Source organism: Electrona antarctica, assembly GCF_951216825.1.
Source record: "Electrona antarctica genome assembly, chromosome: 12".
Classification (NCBI taxonomy): Eukaryota; Metazoa; Chordata; class Actinopteri; order Myctophiformes; family Myctophidae; genus Electrona; species Electrona antarctica.
The window spans coordinates 51,468,723-51,489,280 of NC_136793.1; the positions used below are offsets into that span (position 1 = coordinate 51,468,723).

The 20,558-nt window shown below is 42.9% G+C and overlaps 1 protein-coding gene across 1 annotated transcript in view; it reads right to left on the reverse strand.

The window, feature by feature from the left end:
• LOC306934685 (histone-lysine N-methyltransferase EHMT1-like) overlaps window positions 1–20,558 on the reverse strand; it is a 60,770-nt gene that overhangs the window by 15,974 nt on the left and 24,238 nt on the right. The window contains exons 9-15 of the mRNA XM_079517365.1: window positions 19,588–19,671; window positions 18,026–18,114; window positions 14,221–14,327; window positions 12,624–12,746; window positions 6,178–6,279; window positions 4,514–4,618; window positions 2,733–2,887 (exon numbers count right to left, since the gene is read on the reverse strand). Of these exons, the coding sequence (XP_079373491.1) occupies window positions 2,733–2,887; window positions 4,514–4,618; window positions 6,178–6,279; window positions 12,624–12,746; window positions 14,221–14,327; window positions 18,026–18,114; window positions 19,588–19,671 (765 nt within the window). The remainder of the gene's footprint in view (window positions 1–2,732; window positions 2,888–4,513; window positions 4,619–6,177; window positions 6,280–12,623; window positions 12,747–14,220; window positions 14,328–18,025; window positions 18,115–19,587; window positions 19,672–20,558) is intronic.

Genomic DNA, 20,558 nt, shown 5'->3' on the forward strand with positions numbered 1-20,558 from the left:
CACACACACACACACACACACACACACACACACACACACACACACACACACACACACACACACACACACACACACACACACACACACACACACACACACACACACACACACACACACACACACACACACACACACACACACACACACAGCAACACCAAAGTGTCCTCAGCACCACTGTGGCTGGGTCCACAGGGGGGGGGGGGGGGGGTTGAGTCATCTGCTGTTCCCCTGGCTACAGCGAGGGTGGCAAGGACGAGAGAGAGACAGAGAGACAGAGGGCCAGAGAGAGAGAGAGAGAGAGAGAGAGAGAGAGAGCTGGCCGGCCGGCATCAAGTGCGCACCGCACGCCAGCGGTAAGAGGCGCGCATGGTGACAGGTCTAACGTACTGAAACACTTGCTGTGTGCGCGCGCGTGCGTGTGTGTGTGTGTGTGTGTGTGTGTGTGTGCGCGTGCGCACGCGCACGCATGACTGGCTGTGTGCATCCGATCCCCCTGACGCGGTGACACAGCGTTCTTCTTTGTAATAGTGTAGAAGCAACAAAACAAGTCAACTCACAGTGAAGACCCGTTCAGGACGGGAACCCCTTCTGGTGTTTTAAGGATTATGTTATACTTATAGCTGTTGAAAAATAGCAGATCTACAAGCTCATAGCGCGGCTTGTAGATCTGTTAAATCCTGAAAAAGGGGGCGCAAATCTTGCAATATATTCTGTCAGAGCGAATGCTTTTAACCCATTTTGACCTGAGATCAGATTCTAAAAATGTCTTCTACATCCTGACAGTTTTCTGAAAAAGCTATGTTTCTATGTCAGTCGTTCTTCGATTTTTCAAAAATAGCAGACCTACAAGCTCGTAGCGCGCCACTCGGTGGCGCGCTATGAGCTTGTAGATCTGCTATTTTTCAGTAGCTAAAGCATAACATAATGCTAACACCAAAAGGGGTACCCGCCCAAAATGGGTTAACTCAAATCTTTGCTTCTGGAGGGGGGGGGGTCCCTGGAACAACATATTTTTCGATGCGAGTCCGCGGCCAAATACAGATAATTCTGGGGGTTCTTGACATGAAAAAGGTTGAGCAACACTGACATAGAAACATCGTAAGAATCGTCGTAAATGGGTTAAAACGGAAATAATTTACAAATATGAAGTTATTTTGTTCAGAGTGACTTGACTCCATTACATTTATACGGGTACATTATGAACGATCTTTTCAAAAAAAAAATAGCAGATCTACAAGCTTGTAGCATGGCACTCGGTGCTCTCGGTGTATATCTGCTATTTTTCAACAGCTAAAGTTTAAAATAGTGTTTTAACCCATTCTGGGCGGGAACCCCTTTTGCTGTTTCAAGCAATTTATGCAGTTTATGTTATACTTTAGCTCTATTGAAAAATAGCAGATCTACGAGCTTGTGAAAATGTGGCGCAAATCTTTGAATGTATATTCTTTCAGAGCGAACGTTTTTAACTCAAATCTTTGCTTCCGGGGGGTCCCTGGAACAACATATTTTCAGATGGGGGTCGGCGGCAAAATACATATCATTTTTGGAGGTCCTTGACATGAAATATTGAGCACCATTGATATAGAAACATAGGTATTTCAGGATTTAGAAGACATTTTTGAAATGTCTAAGTCAGGTCTAAATGTGGTTCACCGCTAAAGCGACACAGGTGCATTGCAGGGTTAGGCGCCGGCTACATTAATTTATTTAGACCGTATCATTTTATTGATGCCTCCGTTACTGGGAACTAGGGGACTAATATGCCTCTTTAGTCTTGAAAATGATTTCCACAATGAATACTTTATACAAAGCAGTTATAGGAAACTCACATGACTACCGATTTGCAAGCATGTCTGTAACTTAAAGGACCACTTCACCACTTTTCAACTTCTCTTCCTATAATTGGTCCTAACTAATGTTCATGATAAAACACCACAATTTTGTCCTACTCTGTGTCTCATAGGAAGGCTGTGGGCAGTTCAGAAACCCGTCCACCAGTGACATCATCAATGGTGAATCCAAGCTAATAGAAACGGCAGGCTTTCTTTTCCTGAAAAGTTGCAATGCAAAAGTTGAAGCCATCGTTCTCACGATAATAAAAATCTAAATATATTTTAAAACAAATCTGGTTTAAAAAAAATCTGCCTAATGAAGAGATGTTGAAAAGTGGTGAAGTGGTCCTTTAAGTCTGTGAATAGTAGCCGTAGCAATGCCATTTACAGCTTGCACCATTTATTCTGAAACGTGTTAAATTGACCCATCACTGTCATTTGTCCTGGAACCATGCATATGTATTCATTTATTTTTATACTGAAATTGTGTTAATTGACGACCATTACCTGTCTTGTGTCTTTTCATACTTAAATGTGGTGCTAACTGGCCACTGTCTGTCCTTTGTCTTTGTTTGGGGGGGGGGGGGGGGGGGCTACGAGCTTGTAGGTCTGCTATTTTTGAAGAACGACTGACATAGAAACATAGCTTTTTCAGAAAACTGTCAGGATGTAGAAGACATTTTTAGAATCTGATCTCAGGTCAAAATGGGTTAAGTAGCATGTGACGTGTCAAGCTATGGGGGGGGTTTTCATCGCTACACATTGACAGTACTGTCAAACAAGTCTATGAATCTATGAACAAGTTGAACATGCAACAACGAGAGAGAGAGAGAGAGAGAGAGAGAGAGAGAGAGAGAGAGAGAGAGAGAGAGAGAGAGAGAGAGAGAGAGAGACACTCACATGACACAGTCCAGGCTGTTCTCCCGGGCGGCCACGTGCAGTGGGGTGTCTCCGTGCACGTTGGCAGCGTGCAGGTCGCAGCGGGACTCCAGCAGGGCCTGGGCAACGTCACTGCAGCCCGACAGCGCCGCCCAGTGGAGACACACGTTCTCTTCCTAGAGAGAGAGAGAGAGAGAGAGAGAGAGAGAGAGAGGGGGGGGGGGGGGCAGGTCACCGGGGTCCACATTAACATGGATGATACTCCCTTACATTTCAGAGGCTTAATTTAACACAGGTTGGTTCTCAAACCGTTTCATGCCAAGGGGACCCTCCGAATTGATTTGCATTGCCCCTCTTGTCTTTTTAACACTTTGAGAGCCCACGCAAAATTGCCCAAAAATCACTTTCATCCATTCACATTTTTGAGTGGTGTAAACCACTCCTACAACTGGCTTTTGTGTGCAGAAAAAAATGAGCATGGTTGCTATGTTCAAAATAATTTCTGACGTAATTAAATCACACCCGGGTGAACTGGATGACCGTAGCAACCATGCCCTTTTTTTCTGCACAAAAAAAGCCAGTTGTGAAATCACATCCGGGTGTGATTTCATTACGTCAGACATGATTTCATTATGTCAGACAGACCTTACACCACTCAGTTCACACGGGTGTGATTTTTTATAATTCAGCCGACTGTGGAGACACATGCTGGAACTTTTTACTTTGAAATGTTTTATAGTTTCTGAGTTATTTAATTTAAACACCAAATGCATTCTCAATGGTGAAAACACAAACTTTGGCACCACGTATTAAAAAAAAGAAATCTTTGTTTTGATTTTTTTTTAATTATTATTATTATTATTATTACTATTTCTTTCAAAGACGTCCACAGACGTCTTGGGCTCTGCCCGTGCGGTAATACCAAAGACGTCCACAGGGCACGGGTGAAAAACTTTTTCACCCGTTCCACCATACTTCCACGGCACAACCATAACGCAACCACCAGTCGCGTCTCGGCCCCCTTTACCACCGTGGCCCAGTAAGTTTAGAGCTTGCCCAGTTTAACTCCACAAGAGAGTGGGCAAAAAAACAAGAAAAACAACAAAAGATAACAAAGATAGCCTACTTTGGCAGCCCTTGTGCATGCACATTTCTGTTAGTAGCAAACTACAGCATGTGAGCCGCCTTTTGTTTTAAATGGTCCCCCATTCGCACGTCGGCAAAGTTTGTGACTTGTGGCATTTTGTTCGAAACGGACCAATCATGTGAGCTTTGAAAGCCAATCTTAGCCAATCAGGATGGAAGATGGGAAATGGTGCAGATCCATGTTGATCACATCACTATGGAGATAGTGTATACCGAATTGTGTGATATTGTGTGATAAAATGTGTACGAGTAATCTACAGAAATGTGTTTTGCCTAAATCGGCCTCATGGTGGCGCTATAACAGGCCGTTGAAGAATATTTGGGGCAGAGGTTCGTCGTTGGCATCCAGGGAGTGTGTGTGAAAAGTTTGGCATGGATCGGGCCAACGGTGGCAGAGATTAGCTGGTAACAGACGGACGGAAGGAAGGAAGGATGCACACACACACACGGACGGAGTGCAAAACATACTCTCTCACCATGCCTTCGGCCTGGTGGAGACAATTAATGGATCTCATGGGATCCCACTTGACCGCAGGGTGAGTTCAATGCTGTTTGTGTGTAACTGTGACTGACATTTCTGTGTGTGTGTGTGTGTGTGTGCGCGCGCGTGCGCGTGCGTGCGTGCGTGCGTGTGCGTGTGTGCGCATGGGGCTCACCTTGTCCCTGATGTTAACGTCTGCCCCTCTGGTCAGCAACAGATGGACCAGCTCCTTGTGCTTGTTCTCTATGGCCCAGGTGACAGGAGTCCACCCCCCGCCATCCTGCACGGACGCACGCAGACACACACACACACACACACACACACACACACACACACACACACACACACACACACACACACACACACACACACACACACACACACACACACACACACACACACACACACACACACACACACACACACACACACACACACACACACACACACACACACACACACACACACACACACACACACACACACACACACACACACACACACACACACACGAGGACATCAACATCTCACTCACTTTCTACCGTATACCCATTTAGGCCTGACGTCAAAATAAATTAAAAGTCCTCTGAAATAATATATATTCAAAGATTTGTGCCACATTTTCACGGTTTTTCAAAAATAGCAGACCTACAAGCTCGTAGCACGCCACTCGGTGGCGCGCTATGAGCTTGTAGATCTGCTATTTTTCAATAGCTAAAGTATAACATAATGCTTAGTTAAAACACCAAAAGGGGTTCCCGTCCAGAATGGGTTAACCTTAAAGTCTGAGATGTAGAACATTCAAAAATATAAATAGCCGATCTGCAAGCGTGATGGCGCTTGATGGCGGTGGCGCACTATGAGCTTGTAGATCTGCTATTTTTCAATAGCTAAATTATAACATAATGTTTAAAACACAAAGGGGTTCCCGCCCAAAATGGGTTAACTGTCCTTTTGCGCAGATCACGCAAACCTCAGCAAAAAGAAAAGGACAATATCGATGGCCTCCAACTGTACTTTCGGTAGCCTGGCACTGCCGTTGGCCGGACTAATATCACTTAGTGTTGATGTATTTGGAGTGTGTACCGTACCTTAGTGTTGATGTATTTGGAGTGCTTACCGTACCGTAGTGTTGATGTATTTGGAGTGTGTACCGTACCGTAGTGTTGATGTATTTGGAGTGTGTACCGTACCTTAGTGTTGATGTATTTGGAGTGTGTACCGTACCTTAGTGTTGATGTATTTGGAGTGTGTACCGTACCTTAGTGTTGATGTATTTGGAGTGTGTACCGTCCCTTAGTGTTGATGTATTTGGAGTGTGTACCGTACCTTAGTGTTGATGTATTTGGAGTGTGTACCGTCCCTTAGTGTTGATGTATTTGGAGTGCTTACTGTACCTTAGTGTTGATGTATTTGGAGTGTGTACCGTCCCTTAGTGTTGATGTATTTGGAGTGCTTACTGTACCTTAGTGTTGATGTATTTGGAGTGTGTACCGTACCTTAGTGTTGATGTATTTGGAGTGTGTACCGTACCTTAGTGTTGATGTATTTGGAGTGTGTACCGTACCTTAGTGTTGATGTATTTGGAGTGTGTACCGTACCTTAGTGTTGATGTATTTGGAGTGTGTACCGTACCTTAGTGTTGATGTATTTGGAGTGTGTACCGTACCTTAGTGTTGATGTATTTGGAGTGTGTACCGTACCTTAGTGTTGATGTATTTGGAGTGTGTACCGTACCTTAGTGTTGATGTATTTGGAGTGTGTACCGTACCTTAGTGTTGATGTATTTGGAGTGTGTACCGTACCTTAGTGTTGATGTATTTGGAGTGTGTACCGTACCTTAGTGTTGATGTATTTGGAGGCCTTGGCGAGCAGATGATGGACAACGTCATAACGTCCCAGTTTAGCAGCCAGATGCAGACAGGTGGAGCCGGTGATGTCCTGCAAGAGAGGGACCACGAGATGACTCACATTGACACACATTGACTACAGAAAACCCGAGTTACTTAAGTTAATTAATTGTACTAGCCCTTACCCGTTGTGAGATATTGTTCCCCGGCGTGCAAAGGGTTATGGGAAATCGAGTCCTTAGTCATTACAATGGGGAAGGTGGCGCGCAGCGTCTTAAAACATAGGCAGGGAAGCCTGAAAGACGATCCAACCATCTCGGCGATACAAATGTTAAACTTGATGTCCACAAGTTCACATTGAACACCATCAACCCCCAACGGGCTGCAGAAATAGCACCACCACCTGTGCTCTGGTACAAGCTGCCGTTAAATCGTTTAGAAATTGACTATAGCCGTTATAAAAAGCACATTTATGGAGGACTAATAAACTGGTAGCGATTCTAAAAATCCTCCTCCATTCATTTATCCTCATCCATTGATCCTTGCTCTGACACGTCTGTCCATTCTTGAAATGGTTGTATACGACAGAGGTTGTCAAGGAATGTATTTTTCCGCGGACCGCCATCTGAAGATATATTGTACCAGGTCCCCCCATACAGAATTTGTGTTGTTAAAATGTTTCAAAAAGATTCAAAATGTTTCACATTTTGGAGATAAAAAAAAACCCAAAACAAAAACAGATCTACAAGCTCACAACGCACAATTTTCAAATAGCTGGTCAAACTGATGCTATATGAACTAATTTAGCTGGGGACCACCTGTAGTCCGGCAGCTGACAGACAGGCTTCATTTGTTTAAAGTGGGACATTTGGTATAGTATTATTGGCGTAAAATATTGTCTATCCATCTAATAATTTAGCGATTGCTCGCCCGCTGTCTATTTCGCTCGGTCGCAGTCTGTCAGAGTACTTCCTTAGCATAGAGCAAGACAGCTGCTCGCTTTCTGCGCCTCCTCACAACGCCACAACGCACGGACACTCGGACAGCCTCACGGAACCTAGCGCCGCACAGCCCTGTCCTCCAACCTCAATCTGCCCTGCATTACACACGCCAAACATTCTAACAATCATCTCAATTAAATTCATTTGCGTAAAAAACAACTAATCTCCCCGCAAATCACGTGTCACTAGTGTCACCAGTGAAATGCATGTTGGGACGGACACAGATTAATACTGGGACACACTTTTCCGCGTAACAGACCCACACGGGGAAAACAACTCGGACCCTGATACTACAGCTACTCTTGCGTCAGTCGACATCACTTCTTCTTTGGGGAAGCATCGCGGCCAACGCGCGGGTTGCGTGGCACAGGCACCTGAAAGCCAGCTCTGACAGTTGGACGGGGGGCATGTGAACGTGAACACACGCGCCGTTTCGACAACACACTGTCCGCTTCCTCCTCAACCACCGTGCCATATAGGCTACATGCACGCTGAAAGCCTGGCCACTGACTACGACAGGTTACAGCCCTGCAGCCCCTCCCAAGGCAATTCCCCGTCCGGGTGGACTTAAACCCTGTTGTTGTTAGACCATCTGTAAACAATTCCCCCCCTATCAGTAATGTGATCTATTACATTGCATTACCCACACTGAACATCATTTGCTGTTCATATATTCAGAACGGGTAAGGACTAGTATACATGCTGACCGGCTGTCACTATTGGGCAATTTTTTTATAGGGGTTTCTTGTGACCCTCCCATTAACACTTAGATCGCTTAAGTTATGATATAATTCACGCCAGCATTTTTCTTATTTTGAAAAGCCACATTTCCAGACTACCGGAAGTGAACATACCCTAGGAAGCTGAACGGGTCCTGGACAGGCCTTGTTTACAAGATGGATCTATACCGGGGCACTGGAGGCCTCCACATTGTCGGCTCTGTTCCATCAAATACACCTTGTTTTGACCAAAAATGCCATCCGGGACAAGGAATAGGAGATACAGGCGATTGAAAGAAACAGATAGAATGGATTATTATGGCGAGGACGATCTAAGATGGGCGATCCATTGTCATGACAACAACAGCTAGCTACCCGATGCTAACGCAAGTAGCATTATGGCAAGTAGCATAGTGGATTCATGAATGTATACTGTATATAGACAATATTTTAGGCCAATAAGAAAAAGACTATATACCAAATGTCCCACCCGTCCACCTCGACTGGGGACCACCTGGAAACCCCTCAAGGACTACTATGAGAATCATTGACAAACTGTGTGATCGTAAAGATGGTGTACGTGATATTATTTGGTTAAAATAAGTGTTAAAATAGCTCTATATTTTGAAGGAAAAATAAGTGAAAAGGTCTGAATGTTAAAAAAGAAAAAAAAAGTACGATGAATGTGCTCTTTGGTTGGGTTAGTTACCGCAAAAGCAAAACAAAAAAGGAAGAAATTCCAAGGCACTCTTCTTCTGGCAATAACGTTTGAAGTTTACCGAGTGGCTATCGGAGAAATTAAAAACAATACATCATACAAAAGGGATACAACTCACGTGGATACGAGCCTTCTTCAGGACACGCAGAGGAAGGCGGTTGTGCCAGTACACGTGGGGTCCATAATACATTTTTAATCATGTATTGCAGGGGTTCTCAACGTTTTTGGCCGGGGACCCCCGGAAATGCTTTGGCAATGTCTCGGGACCCCCGCCCCGCCCCCTCCCGACCCCCAATATAAATTGACTGCTACAATAACCTTAAACCATTTTGGGCGGGAACCCCTTTTGGTGTTTTAAGCATTGTTATAATTTAGCTATTGAAAAATAGCAGATCTACAAGCTCATAGCGCGCCACCGAGTGGCGCGCTACGAGCTTGTAGGTCTGCTATTTTTGAAAAATGGTGAAAATATTTATTTCAGAAAACTGGAGGATTTAGAAGGATTTTTTTAAAATTTTGAGGTCAGGCCTAAATGGGTCAAATGATAAGGGACAATATCGGTGGCACCCAACTGTATCTTCCGTTAACTAAAGCAGTGGTTCTCAAACCTTTTCATGTCAAGGTCCTTGACTCAAGGACTCCTAAATGAAATGTGTATTCATGTGTATATCTGTAGGTCGCAGACAGATGTTCGAATGTCAAGATATATATATTTTTAGCTGATGCATATAGGGCCCTGGGGGTACAAATGGAACCAAATGAACCTGTAAAAGGTCCATTTGCACACTCTCAAGAGTTAAATCCACATAAAGGTCCATTTGGTTCCTATAACTATCAATCTTTTATATGGGAACCCACTGTGGCCCCCTCAAGGACCGACGGAGGTCCCCGGACCCCACTTTGAGAACCAATGAGCTGGAGAGACAAATATCATCAACTTTAACCCATTCTGGGCGGGAACCCCTTTTGGTGTTTTATTAAGGATTATATTCTACTTTAGCTATTGAAAAATAGCAGATCTACAAGCTCATAGCGTGGCACCGAGTGCTGCGCTACGAGCTTGTAGGTCTGCTATTTTTGAAAAATCGTGAAAATGTGTTGCAAATCTTTCAATATATATTCTTTCAGAGCGAGCGTTGTAAACTCAAATCTTTGCTTCTGGGAGGTCCCTGGAACAACATATTTTCAGATGGGGGTCGGGGGTCCTTGACATGAAAATGTTTGAGAACCACTTTTTTCAGAAAACTGTCAGGATTTAGAAGACTGGATTTGTAGAACCGTTCTCAGGTCTAAATGGATTAAGACAAAAACACAACAGCCATCAGACAATTCCGTGCAACGGCTGACACGACAGGCAAACAAAGCAACGGTACCTTTCTTTCCCCCCCAAAATAATTCTCTCGGGGGAATGCAGCAAAAAAAAGTCAAGGACTCACGGCAAAGCAAGCACACTGAGAAAATAAGACTTCTACACTTACAATGGTCTACATTTTGTACAAATGGATGGGTTTTGTTTTTAAATGCCACGTTGTGTACATGTCGGGGGGGTTTTGTGGTGTGACAAATAACACTGCTTGTGTGTGAGCATTATGACACAAATGGCATCCCTTGGGGGGGGCAGCTGTAAATAACCCCCAATGTCCCTGGTCTGATTCCTGGCTGTCTGGGGACCCTGCTGTGTTGCTCTCCTCGTCTCTTTGCTTTCTGTCCAACTCTCCTTTAGTCCTCTCTGAATAAATCAACAAAAATGCCATAAAAATAAATAAAGACACGGCGTCACACTGTGCAGTTGATGGATTTTGGGCTGCGGACGGTGGAGGGCTAATCGTTTTGACAAGACAAGGTGGATACATGGAGTACTGAACACGTAGATCAGACTCCTTCCTCCCGTCCTCTCTCTGGGTCTTTTGACACTTCTCGCTCTGCGGTCACGCCTTACCCTAGTGGTCATTTTTTACGACCGTAACACAACGCCAACGGCCTCTGGTTTGAAGGCAGTGAACGTTGTTTATAGGCAAGGGGAGAGGATGGGGTTCGCAGTAAGTAGGCTAGGGGCCTTCGTATGTTCTCACCTACGCAAGCTATTCAAATGCTAAAAAGGGTATAGGCACAATAAGCTAAGGCTTCAGCCTACACCTTTTTGGTCAATGTTTCATTTTCTTTTTAACCCATTTTGGGCGGGAACCCGTTTTGGTGTTAGCATTATGTTATGCTTTAGCAGATCTACATGCTTTAGCAGATCTACAAGCTCATAGCGCGCCACCGAGTGGCGCGCTACGAGCTTGTAGGTCTGCTATTTTTTTTAAATCGAATAACCACTGACATAGAAACATAGCTTTTTCAGAAAACTGTCGTAGAAGACATTTTTAGAATCTGATCTCAGGTCAAAGTGGTTTAAGAGATAACAAATGCATGCAGGCACTGGATTATGTGTTGTTCCTCTTTCAATGACCAAAATTAATAAACTACTACTAAACTACTAGGGCGCTATCAAAGAGAAAGGTGTGATTTTCAATAGCGTCAAAAAACACAGACGCTCCTACAGTAGCTGTCGTCTCTGTCAGGTGGAAGCCTCATTATGTCCAAAACTGTTACTTGCCGGGAGTCAAATTCAAAAACAGCAAAAAGGCGTGTTTCCTCCTCCGCGTCATCAGTGCCCATACCCGAGGCGGGGTTGGCGAAAGGGCCTTTCTGTGTGGAGTTTGCATGTTCTCCCCGTGTCCCCTAGGGTATGTACCCTCACAAAAAACATGCAGTAATCCTGGTCTCTAAACTGCCTCCCCCTGGCCAGCCGTGGCGCCTGATGGAGGGGAAAGGAACTGGTTGGAATAACGTGTTCCTTCCACGCGCTACGTCCAACCAGGGAAACTCCCCCCTGTCAGGTGTAAAGGAGCAACTTGGACACTCAGGCATGAAGGAAGCATGAGTTCAAGTCCGTTGCTCTCCCCATGTCCCCCATATATGGGGACTAGGTTGGCGGAGGGTGTGTAGAGCCCAGGATCACATTAGATAATTGACACAGGGGTGAAAAATGGGTTACAAAATTGTGGGTTAAAAATAATAATAAAAAAAAAAAAACAGCAAAAAGTAGCAGATCGACAAGCTCAAAACGCGTCGATTTGCGCTTCGAGCTTGTGGATGTGCTAGGGCATTCACTTCTAGTCATTTTTACTAGTTGACTAGTTGCCTAGTTTACTAGTCGACTAGTCGATTTGTACATTGAAAAACTGTGTGTGTGACTATAACTATAATCTACCTGATCTTGAGGCCTACAAAATCGGGGAAAAAATAAAAAATAAAAATAAATAAACTTTTATTTTATTTTTTCTTATCAACTAGTCAACTAGTACCAACAAGGTCGACTATTGGATTTACTAGTCGACTAGTAAACTAGTCGACTAGTTGCTTAATGCCCTAGGATGTGCTACTTTTGAGGCTTTCGTGAGACGCTGTAGCATGACCAGGTAGAGCATTAATTTACAAAATATCACAAAAAGTTAGAATATGGAGTTAGGCGGTTTCTGCCCCCACATTATGGAATATTGCTACTGCTATTGCGGCTTCTACCAACTGCAAAAGCAGTCTGTAGTTATTAGATTCTTAATATTAGCCACATGATTTTATTCAATTGCCAGTTTTCCACCACCACCACCAATGACATGGCGGTGTGGCGGCCATAGCAACAAGTGCCATCGGGTAAGTCACGCTGGATCTAGGCTATTATTTCGTACATATACATAATGTTAGGGTATTTCAATCCAACAAAAGGCTAAATGCAAACTCGTATATCTGCTATATTCGGTATTCTTCTTTTCAAATGCCCCAAATAAAGATATCAGGTTAAAGGAGTGTGGACAACGATGTGGCAATGTCCTCCAGCTGCCAGTTTCATACGGATGAATGGAAACCATTCTAACAATCAAGCTAAATAACTGGCCACTAGCTAGGAATAATTGTGGCCTATCTAGAGTGTGGTGTGAGCCGGCGTGTGACCAACCTTGAGGCCAATGGCGGCGCCGGCACTTATGAGGTACTTGACCGTGTCCAGGTGGTTGTGTTCACACGCTGCCATCAGGGGCGTTCTGTGCTCCGAATCAAACATGTCCAGGTTGGCCCCGGCCTGCGCACGCACGCACGCACACACAAACACGACACAGGAACAGCACAGTAAAATACACTACGCAAGAACAACATAATGCAGTGATGCAAACGGGCTGCGTTTTGCGTCCCGACATATTGATAAAAGGACACGATCGTGTCCCCCTTCCCCCTGGATAATAATAATAATAATAAAGCTTTATTTCTATGTGTTTGTGTGCTTTACAAAGGAAACAGCAAAAGTAAACAGCACACAAAGCAGGGAAATTTAAAAACAATGCAAAGCAAACAATAATAATACAGGCAATCAATTCCGTACAGAATAGTAGAAATAGGAAGCTGAGGCAGAGTAAACAAACAATCAATAGAACACAATCAGGAGAAATTAGGATTAAAAGCTAGTCTATAAAAATGAGTTTTAAGTAGAGATTTAAAATGTGGAGCCGACTCAGCGAGCCTGATTTCCAGGGGCATGCACTGGATGCACTACTGTAATCAGTTACTGTACTGTAACAAGAATCCATGTTGTCGTACTGTACGTGTCCGCCGGGTGATACCAAAGACTGTAAAAATGGGACCCGGCCCAATGCCTTTTCCCTGCTTGGCGGCACCAGCGTTGTTTTTGGCAGCAAATTTTGATTCTCTTGAATTGTTTTCATTTAGTTTTGGTCACATTTTAGTCACCCGGAATGTTTTAGTGTTAAGTCTAGTTTTAGTCGACTAAATATCATCCGATTTTAGTCGACTAAATCTACAGTTGATTTAGTCGAACAAAATGTATTTCGGCGGGCCATGATGCCGTCGTAATGCCACTTGCTGAAAATAGACGATCTACAAGCCCACTCATTGCAACTCATTGTAATCTCTTGTCCACTAGTCCCTTCCTAACATTTTAGTCTAGTTTTTATTTGTTGACGAAATTGTCAGTATATTTAGTCTTAGTTTTAGTCATCGTAGCTTAGTTTTCATTTAGTTTCCGTCAGTGAAAACAGGTAGTCGACGAACATTTTTCGTCTTGGTTTTAGTCGACGAAAACAACACTGGTTGGTGGTGGTACAATATGTGACCAGATTTGACTGAGAGCCTGCCATCGCGCACATTCCAGCTTTTCACCAGAGGAGAAAAACATTTCTTTTTTTTAAATGAGTTAATAGCACAGGCAGACTCTTCACATACTAGAGCATGTCTGAAATAAGTGTCAGAGCTGAAATCGACATGTAAATATGAAATAAATGCTTAAACATGTAGCTAGGTGTAATGTTAGAGACCACAGCAGTGAACCTTTCAAGCCTGTTTTCTCAACTCGCTGTTTTTCTGCAAGACATTACTCTATAAGCCATATCTCCAAAACTGGTGGGCCAAACTGAACAACCAATATGTCAATTTGAAGCTATGATTCCCTGCTTTCATATGACATGAAAAAACAAAAATTCAAAAAAAAATCCAATGGCAGTCTCTCAGTCAAATGGTGGTCACATATCTCCTCATCTTCTCACCTGCACCAGCATGTGGCAGATGTCCTGGTGGCCCTCGGCAGCGGCTGCATGCAGCGGGGTGTGCTTGTTCTGGCCTTCCGTCATGAAGTTGGGGTCTTTCCCGTCCACTGTGATTCCAAAAAAATATGCAAAAATGAAATGTCAACGACAGAAAGTGATCGTACCATCATTAAATAATTTCAAACATAAGTTTAGGACCCACTTAATTATACTTCTTTGTATCATCTCTTCTTTTCTCTAATCATGTAGATAACCTATAATTCTAATCATGTTCTTGTTTTTTGTTGTTGTTTTGTTCTTGTTTTATATACTGCAATTATGTCTTCTGGACATTCTATATCTCTTGTACAATGTTTCATTGTGATTTACATTACAGGTAGAGGCCTCGTATAAGATGTTTCATTGTGATTTACATTACAGGTAGAGGCCTCGTATAAGATGTTTCATTGTGATTTACATTACAGGTAGAGGCATCGTATAAGATGTTTCATTGTGATTTACATTACAGGTAGAGGCCTCGTATAAGATGTTTCATTGTGATTTACATTACAGGTAGAGGCCTCGTATAAGATGTTTCATTGTGATTTACATTACAGGTAGAGGCCTCGTATAAGATGTTTCATTGTGATTTACATAGGTAGAGGCCTCGTATAAGATGTTTCATTGTGATTTACATTACAGGTAGAGGCCTCGTAGAGTCGTATAAGATGTTTCATTGTGATTTACATTACAGGTAGAGGCCTCGTAGAGTCGTATAAGATGTTTCATTGTGATTTACATTACAGGTAGAGGCCTCGTATAAAATGTTTCATTGTGATTTACATTACAGGTAGAGGCCTCGTATAAGCCCCGTGGGCTTTTTTGCCTCAGCCTAGCACTTTACCCTTCTTATATTAATATGTTCACTGTGTTGTTTTTTTATATTGTGCTGAATAAATAAATACAAATACAAATACGACAAAGTCCTGATCATGTACTGCAAGCCAGGGTGGATAAATCCCAGATTGAGGCTTTGACCGTTGCTTTTATATGAAATAGCGGAGACTACTGAAGATCTTATGGAAGATGCGTTTGAACATTGATTGATTGAAGAATTTATTAACAGTTTGCAGAATTACAGTACATTTCAAGCACAAACTCAATACAAAGGCTCAGTGGCGTGCACAGACATTTAGAGTGGCAGGTGCTCAAGTTAAAAAAGGGCACCTTGTGCAGCGCGGCCGGTTGCCTTAACCCATTTTGGGCGGGAACCCCTTTTGGTGTTAGCATTATGTTATGCTTTAGCTATTGAAAAATAGCAGATCTACAAGCTCATAGCGCGCCACCGAGTGGCGCGCTACGAGCTTGTAGGTCTGCTATTTTTGAAAAATCAAAAAAAAAGGGCACATTGCCAAAAGGGCAGGGGGTGCTCTAGCACCCCCTAGTGTCTATCTGTGCACGCCACTGCAAAGGCTGTTAACTGTGAGTGGACGACCCAATTAAGCATTACACTAGTTTCCTAGTTTGACCACTAATCTTAAAATGTGCCAATCTACAAGCTCTCAATGCATCGCACATGCATTGAGAGCTTGTAGATTGCCAATCTCCAGAGAGACTTTTAAGTCCCTTCTCAAAACCCACCTTTTCTCTCTCGCCTTCAATGTTGTTTGACCGTCCTAGATGGTTACGCATTTGTTTTTTGATTCCAATGGTTAAGTATTCTTCTGTTATTCTAGTACTTTCTCGATGCAATTCTTTTATCATGTTCTTATACCATGTTTATATACATTGTTTCTATACCTTGTTTACTGTGAAGCAACTTCGGTTGTGTAAATGTGCTATATAAATAAAGGTTGATTGATTGATTGATTGATTGATTTTCCGGGTGTGTGACATGTTTCCATTAACCTGGGTTCCAGCGTGATTTGCTGCGTTCCGCTGATCTGAAACGTGACAGTTCAGACCAGCGACAGTTCAGACCAGCGACATTTCAGACCAGCGACATTTCAGACCAGCGGAACGCAGCGAATCAGGCTGGAACCCAGGCTACGTTTCCATAGAAGACATGCTGGCTTCTATGGAGTCCAAATAACTGAAAGCGACTGAGAATTTAAGGTAATGATACACATCAGAAATATTTTGTCATGGAAAGAACAATGACACCAATTATTTTTTAGGTGGAACAAATAAGGCAATGCTCTATGATTTTCACAGTCAACTGCTAAATACCACCATGTGATGTGATTAACAGCGCACAGGACGGAGTTCTCCGCCCTATCAATTAGTAACGGCCAGCGCTCAAGGCGGAGATTGATCAAAAGGACGGAGATTATTGATATCAAAACCGATCGCTGGGCGCTATGATTTAATGGATTAAATAACCCCGGGCGTTCGGGGTGTTAACCCTAATTAAGAGGAAGGCGTTATGACTTATGAAGGCTAAAACATGTTCATATACCATACGGTCAACAGGTAATACTCCTGGAACTGTAATGTACTTTGAATAAAAGCCCCAGCAGCAACTAGCATAATGTTCTGTGTTCTTCTCGCCTAGTAGGTGATGAAGAGGGTACCCCAGCAGCAACTAGCATAATGTTCTGTGTTCTTAGGTGAATGAAAAAAGCCCCAGCAGCAACTAGCATAATATTCTGTGTTCTCTTCTTACCTAGTAGGTGAATGAAAAAAGCCCCAGCAGCAACTAGCATAATGTTCTGTGTTCTTCTTCTTACCTAGTAGGTGAATGAAAAAAGCCCCAGCAGCAACTAGCATAATGTTCTGTGTTCTTCTTCTTACCTAGTAGGTGAATGAAAAAAGCCCCAGCAGCAACTAGCATAATTCTTTGTGTTCTTCTTACCTAGTAGGTGAATGAAAAAAGCCCCAGCAGCAACTAGCATAACGCTCTGTGTTCTTTTTACCTAGTAGGTGAATGAAAAAGCCCCAGCAGCAACTAGCATAATGTTCTGTGTTCTCTTCTTACCTAGTAGGTGAATGAAAAAAGCCCCAGCAGCAACTAGCATAATGTTCTGTGTTCTTCTTACCTAGTAGGTGAATGAAAAAAGCCCCAGCAGCAACTAGCATAATGCTCTGTGTTCTTCTTACCTAGTAGGTGAATGAAAAAAGCCCCAGCAGCAACTAGCATAATGCTCTGTGTTCTTCTTACCTAGTAGGTGAATGAAAAAGCCCCAGCAGCAACTAGCATAATTCTCTGTGTTCTTCTTACCTAGTAGGTGAATGAAAAAAGCCCCAGCAGCAACTAGCATAATGTTCTGTGTTCTTTATAGTAGGTGAATGAAAAAAGCCCCAGCAGCAACTAGCATAATGCTCTGTGTTCTTCTTACCTAGTAGGTGAATGAAAAAAGCCCCAGCAGCAACTAGCATAATGCTCTGTGTTCTTCTTACCTAGAAGGTGAATGAAAAAAGCCCCAGCAGCAACTAGCATAATGCTCTGTGTTCTTCTTACCTAGAAGGTGAATGAAAAAAGCCCCAGCAGCAACTAGCATAATGCTCTGTGTTCTTCTTACCTAGAAGGTGAATGAAAAAAGCCCCAGCAGCAACTAGCATAATGCTCTGTGTTCTTCTTACCTAGTAGGTGAATGAAAAAAGCCCCAGCAGCAACTAGCATAATGCTCTGTGTTCTTCTTACCTAGTAGGTGAATGAAAAAAGCCCCAGCAGCAACTAGCATAATGCTCTGTGTTCTTCTTACCTAGTAGGTGAATGAAAAAAGCCCCAGCAGCAACTAGCATAATGTTCTGTGTTCTTCTTACCTAGTAGGTGAATGAAAAAAGCCCCAGCAGCAACTAGCATAATGTTCTGTGTTCTTCTTACCTAGTAGGTGAATGACTTTCTGGAGATCTCCCTGTTTCGCAGAGATGTACAGCTGTTTGGTGGGATATTTCACTTTCTTTGGTTTCAAGCTGGAAAGAACATAGATCACAATAAATCAGTTTTGTCACAGATTGGACTCTAGGTACTATGAGAAAGTACTCTGACTGACCAGGTAGAATAACCAAAGGGGTATTAGTTCCCTAAGGGTATCACGCAAGTTCAATATCTAAACACACGAGGAATATAGTTAGCTAAAAGTTAAATCATTTGAGCCCAAAGAGGTGCTCCGATCGATCGGCCTATCGGTGAACGGACGATTTTCCTTCCAAATGGGGGCGACTGTGGCTCAAGAGGTAGAGCAGGTCGTCCAATGATCCATGGGACGGCGGTTCGAATCCCGGCTCCTCCTGTCTACATGTCGAAGTGTCCTTGGGCAAGACACTGAACCCCAAATTGCTCCCGATGTGCTGGTTGGTACCTTGCATGGCTTCCGCCATGCAAGGTGAATGTAATGCACAATCTATGTAAAGCGCCTTGGATAAAGGCGCTATATAAATGCACCATTTACCATTTAAATGACTCGATCGGATAAAACAATCTTTTATAGCATTTAAGTGGTATAAAAGTCAATCAGATATATATAGCATAATATCGTTTTGCATCTTTGTGACAGCCTCTAAACATTCTCCCGACCTCGCCACACACACACACACACACACACACACACACAGGAACAGTTTTGACGTGGGTTTTGAGTTTTGACATATAATAATTTGGGGAATATTAAAATCTTCCCCTTACGCACAAGATCGGTATATCTGCCGATCGTGAGAAAAACAATCGGTGATCGGGATCGGTCCCTGAAAACCTGATCGGATCACCTCTTGCCGGGCCTTGGTTACCACACCCCTTTATTAACCCATTTTGGGCGGGAACCACTTTTGGTGTTAGCATTATGTTATGCTTTAGCTATTGAAAAATAGCAGATCTACAAGCTCATAGCGCACCACCGAGTGGCGCGCTACGAGCTTGTAGGTCTGCTATTTTTGAAGAATCGAAGAACCACTGACATAGAAACATAGCTTTTTCAGAAAACTGTCAGGATGTAGAAGACATTTTTTAGAATCTGATTTCAGGTCAAAATGGGTTAAAGACAACACAATTCTGACCTCTGTTGCGGTAGTAGTACACTCTACTACATTGGGCGGTTTCAAATATTTGATAACGTCTTATTTGATATCCTACCGTCTATTAAACTATAAGACAAATATTTGGGTTAGTCATGCACAGCCATGTGTGATCCAATGTTACACTTTGCATCAAATTAACCCATTTTGGGCGGGAACCACTTTTGGCATTATGTTATGCTTTAGCTATTGAAAAATAGCAGATCTACAAGCTCGTAGCGCGCCACCGAGTGGCGCGCTACGAGCTTGTAGGTCTGCTATTTTTGAAAAATCGAAGAACGACTGACATAGAAACATAGCTTTTTCAGAAAACTGTCAGGATGTAGAAGACATTTTTTTAGAATCTGATCTCAAGTCAAAACGGGTTAAACGTACTTCTCATCATCCAGCGCCGTCAGGATGCTCTCCAGGGACTCCTTGGGACGATTCTCTCCAGCAGTCACATGGTCGCCCTTCAACCTTAGAGAGATATTAAAACACACAGAATCAACGTTGAATAGAAAGAAGGCCGTGTGGTCCGTGTGGTTGTAAACAGGTGCTTGTTGGCGAGGGTTCGAAAATGGCAATACAAAAAGAGGCCCAGAGGGCAAGGCACTCTGTTACTGTCAAGTAAAAAGCCTTTATGTAAGAGGCATTAGCTCGGCAAAGAGCATTAAAAAAAAAAGAAGACCTACGCGTTTCGGCTGTAAAAGCCTTCGTCAGGGTCCCGTAGTGACACAGAATGACTACTTGGGAAAACCATCCGTCTAGCTTATTTAGGCCTGACCTCGAAATTAAAATAAAAAAATCTTCTAAATCCTCTGAAATAAATATTTTCACGATTTTTCAAAAATAGCAGACCTACAAGCTGCCTACAAGCTTGTAGATCTGCTATTTTTCAATAGCTAAATTATAACATAATGTTTAAAAGGACAACTTTTTTCAACCAAGGTTCATGTTTTAGGTTGTTATTAGATAAAGTAAAAGATGTGTACATTTTCTTTCATTTGCTGCTTTCTTTCGTTTTAGGGATTTTAGCTGTTTTTGACAGGGGGGCGGGGGCATTCGAGCATGGGGCTAAATATGTATTTTTTTACACAATTTGATGGTGATTTCTTTTTTTATGGTTTACTATAGTCCTAATAAACGCCAGGAAATTACATCTGGCCACAGAAGATCACAGGATCTACTGAATGTGAAGGTAGCCTACTGGGGGAAGGCTTATACTGTGTGTATAGGCTCAATATGTTAGTTTGGCACATTCAATAGATCCTTTGTGGCCAGATGTAATTTATTGGGGTCTAGTAGGACTATAGTAAATAATAAATAAAAAAAATCGCCATAAAATGTTGTAAAAAAATACATAT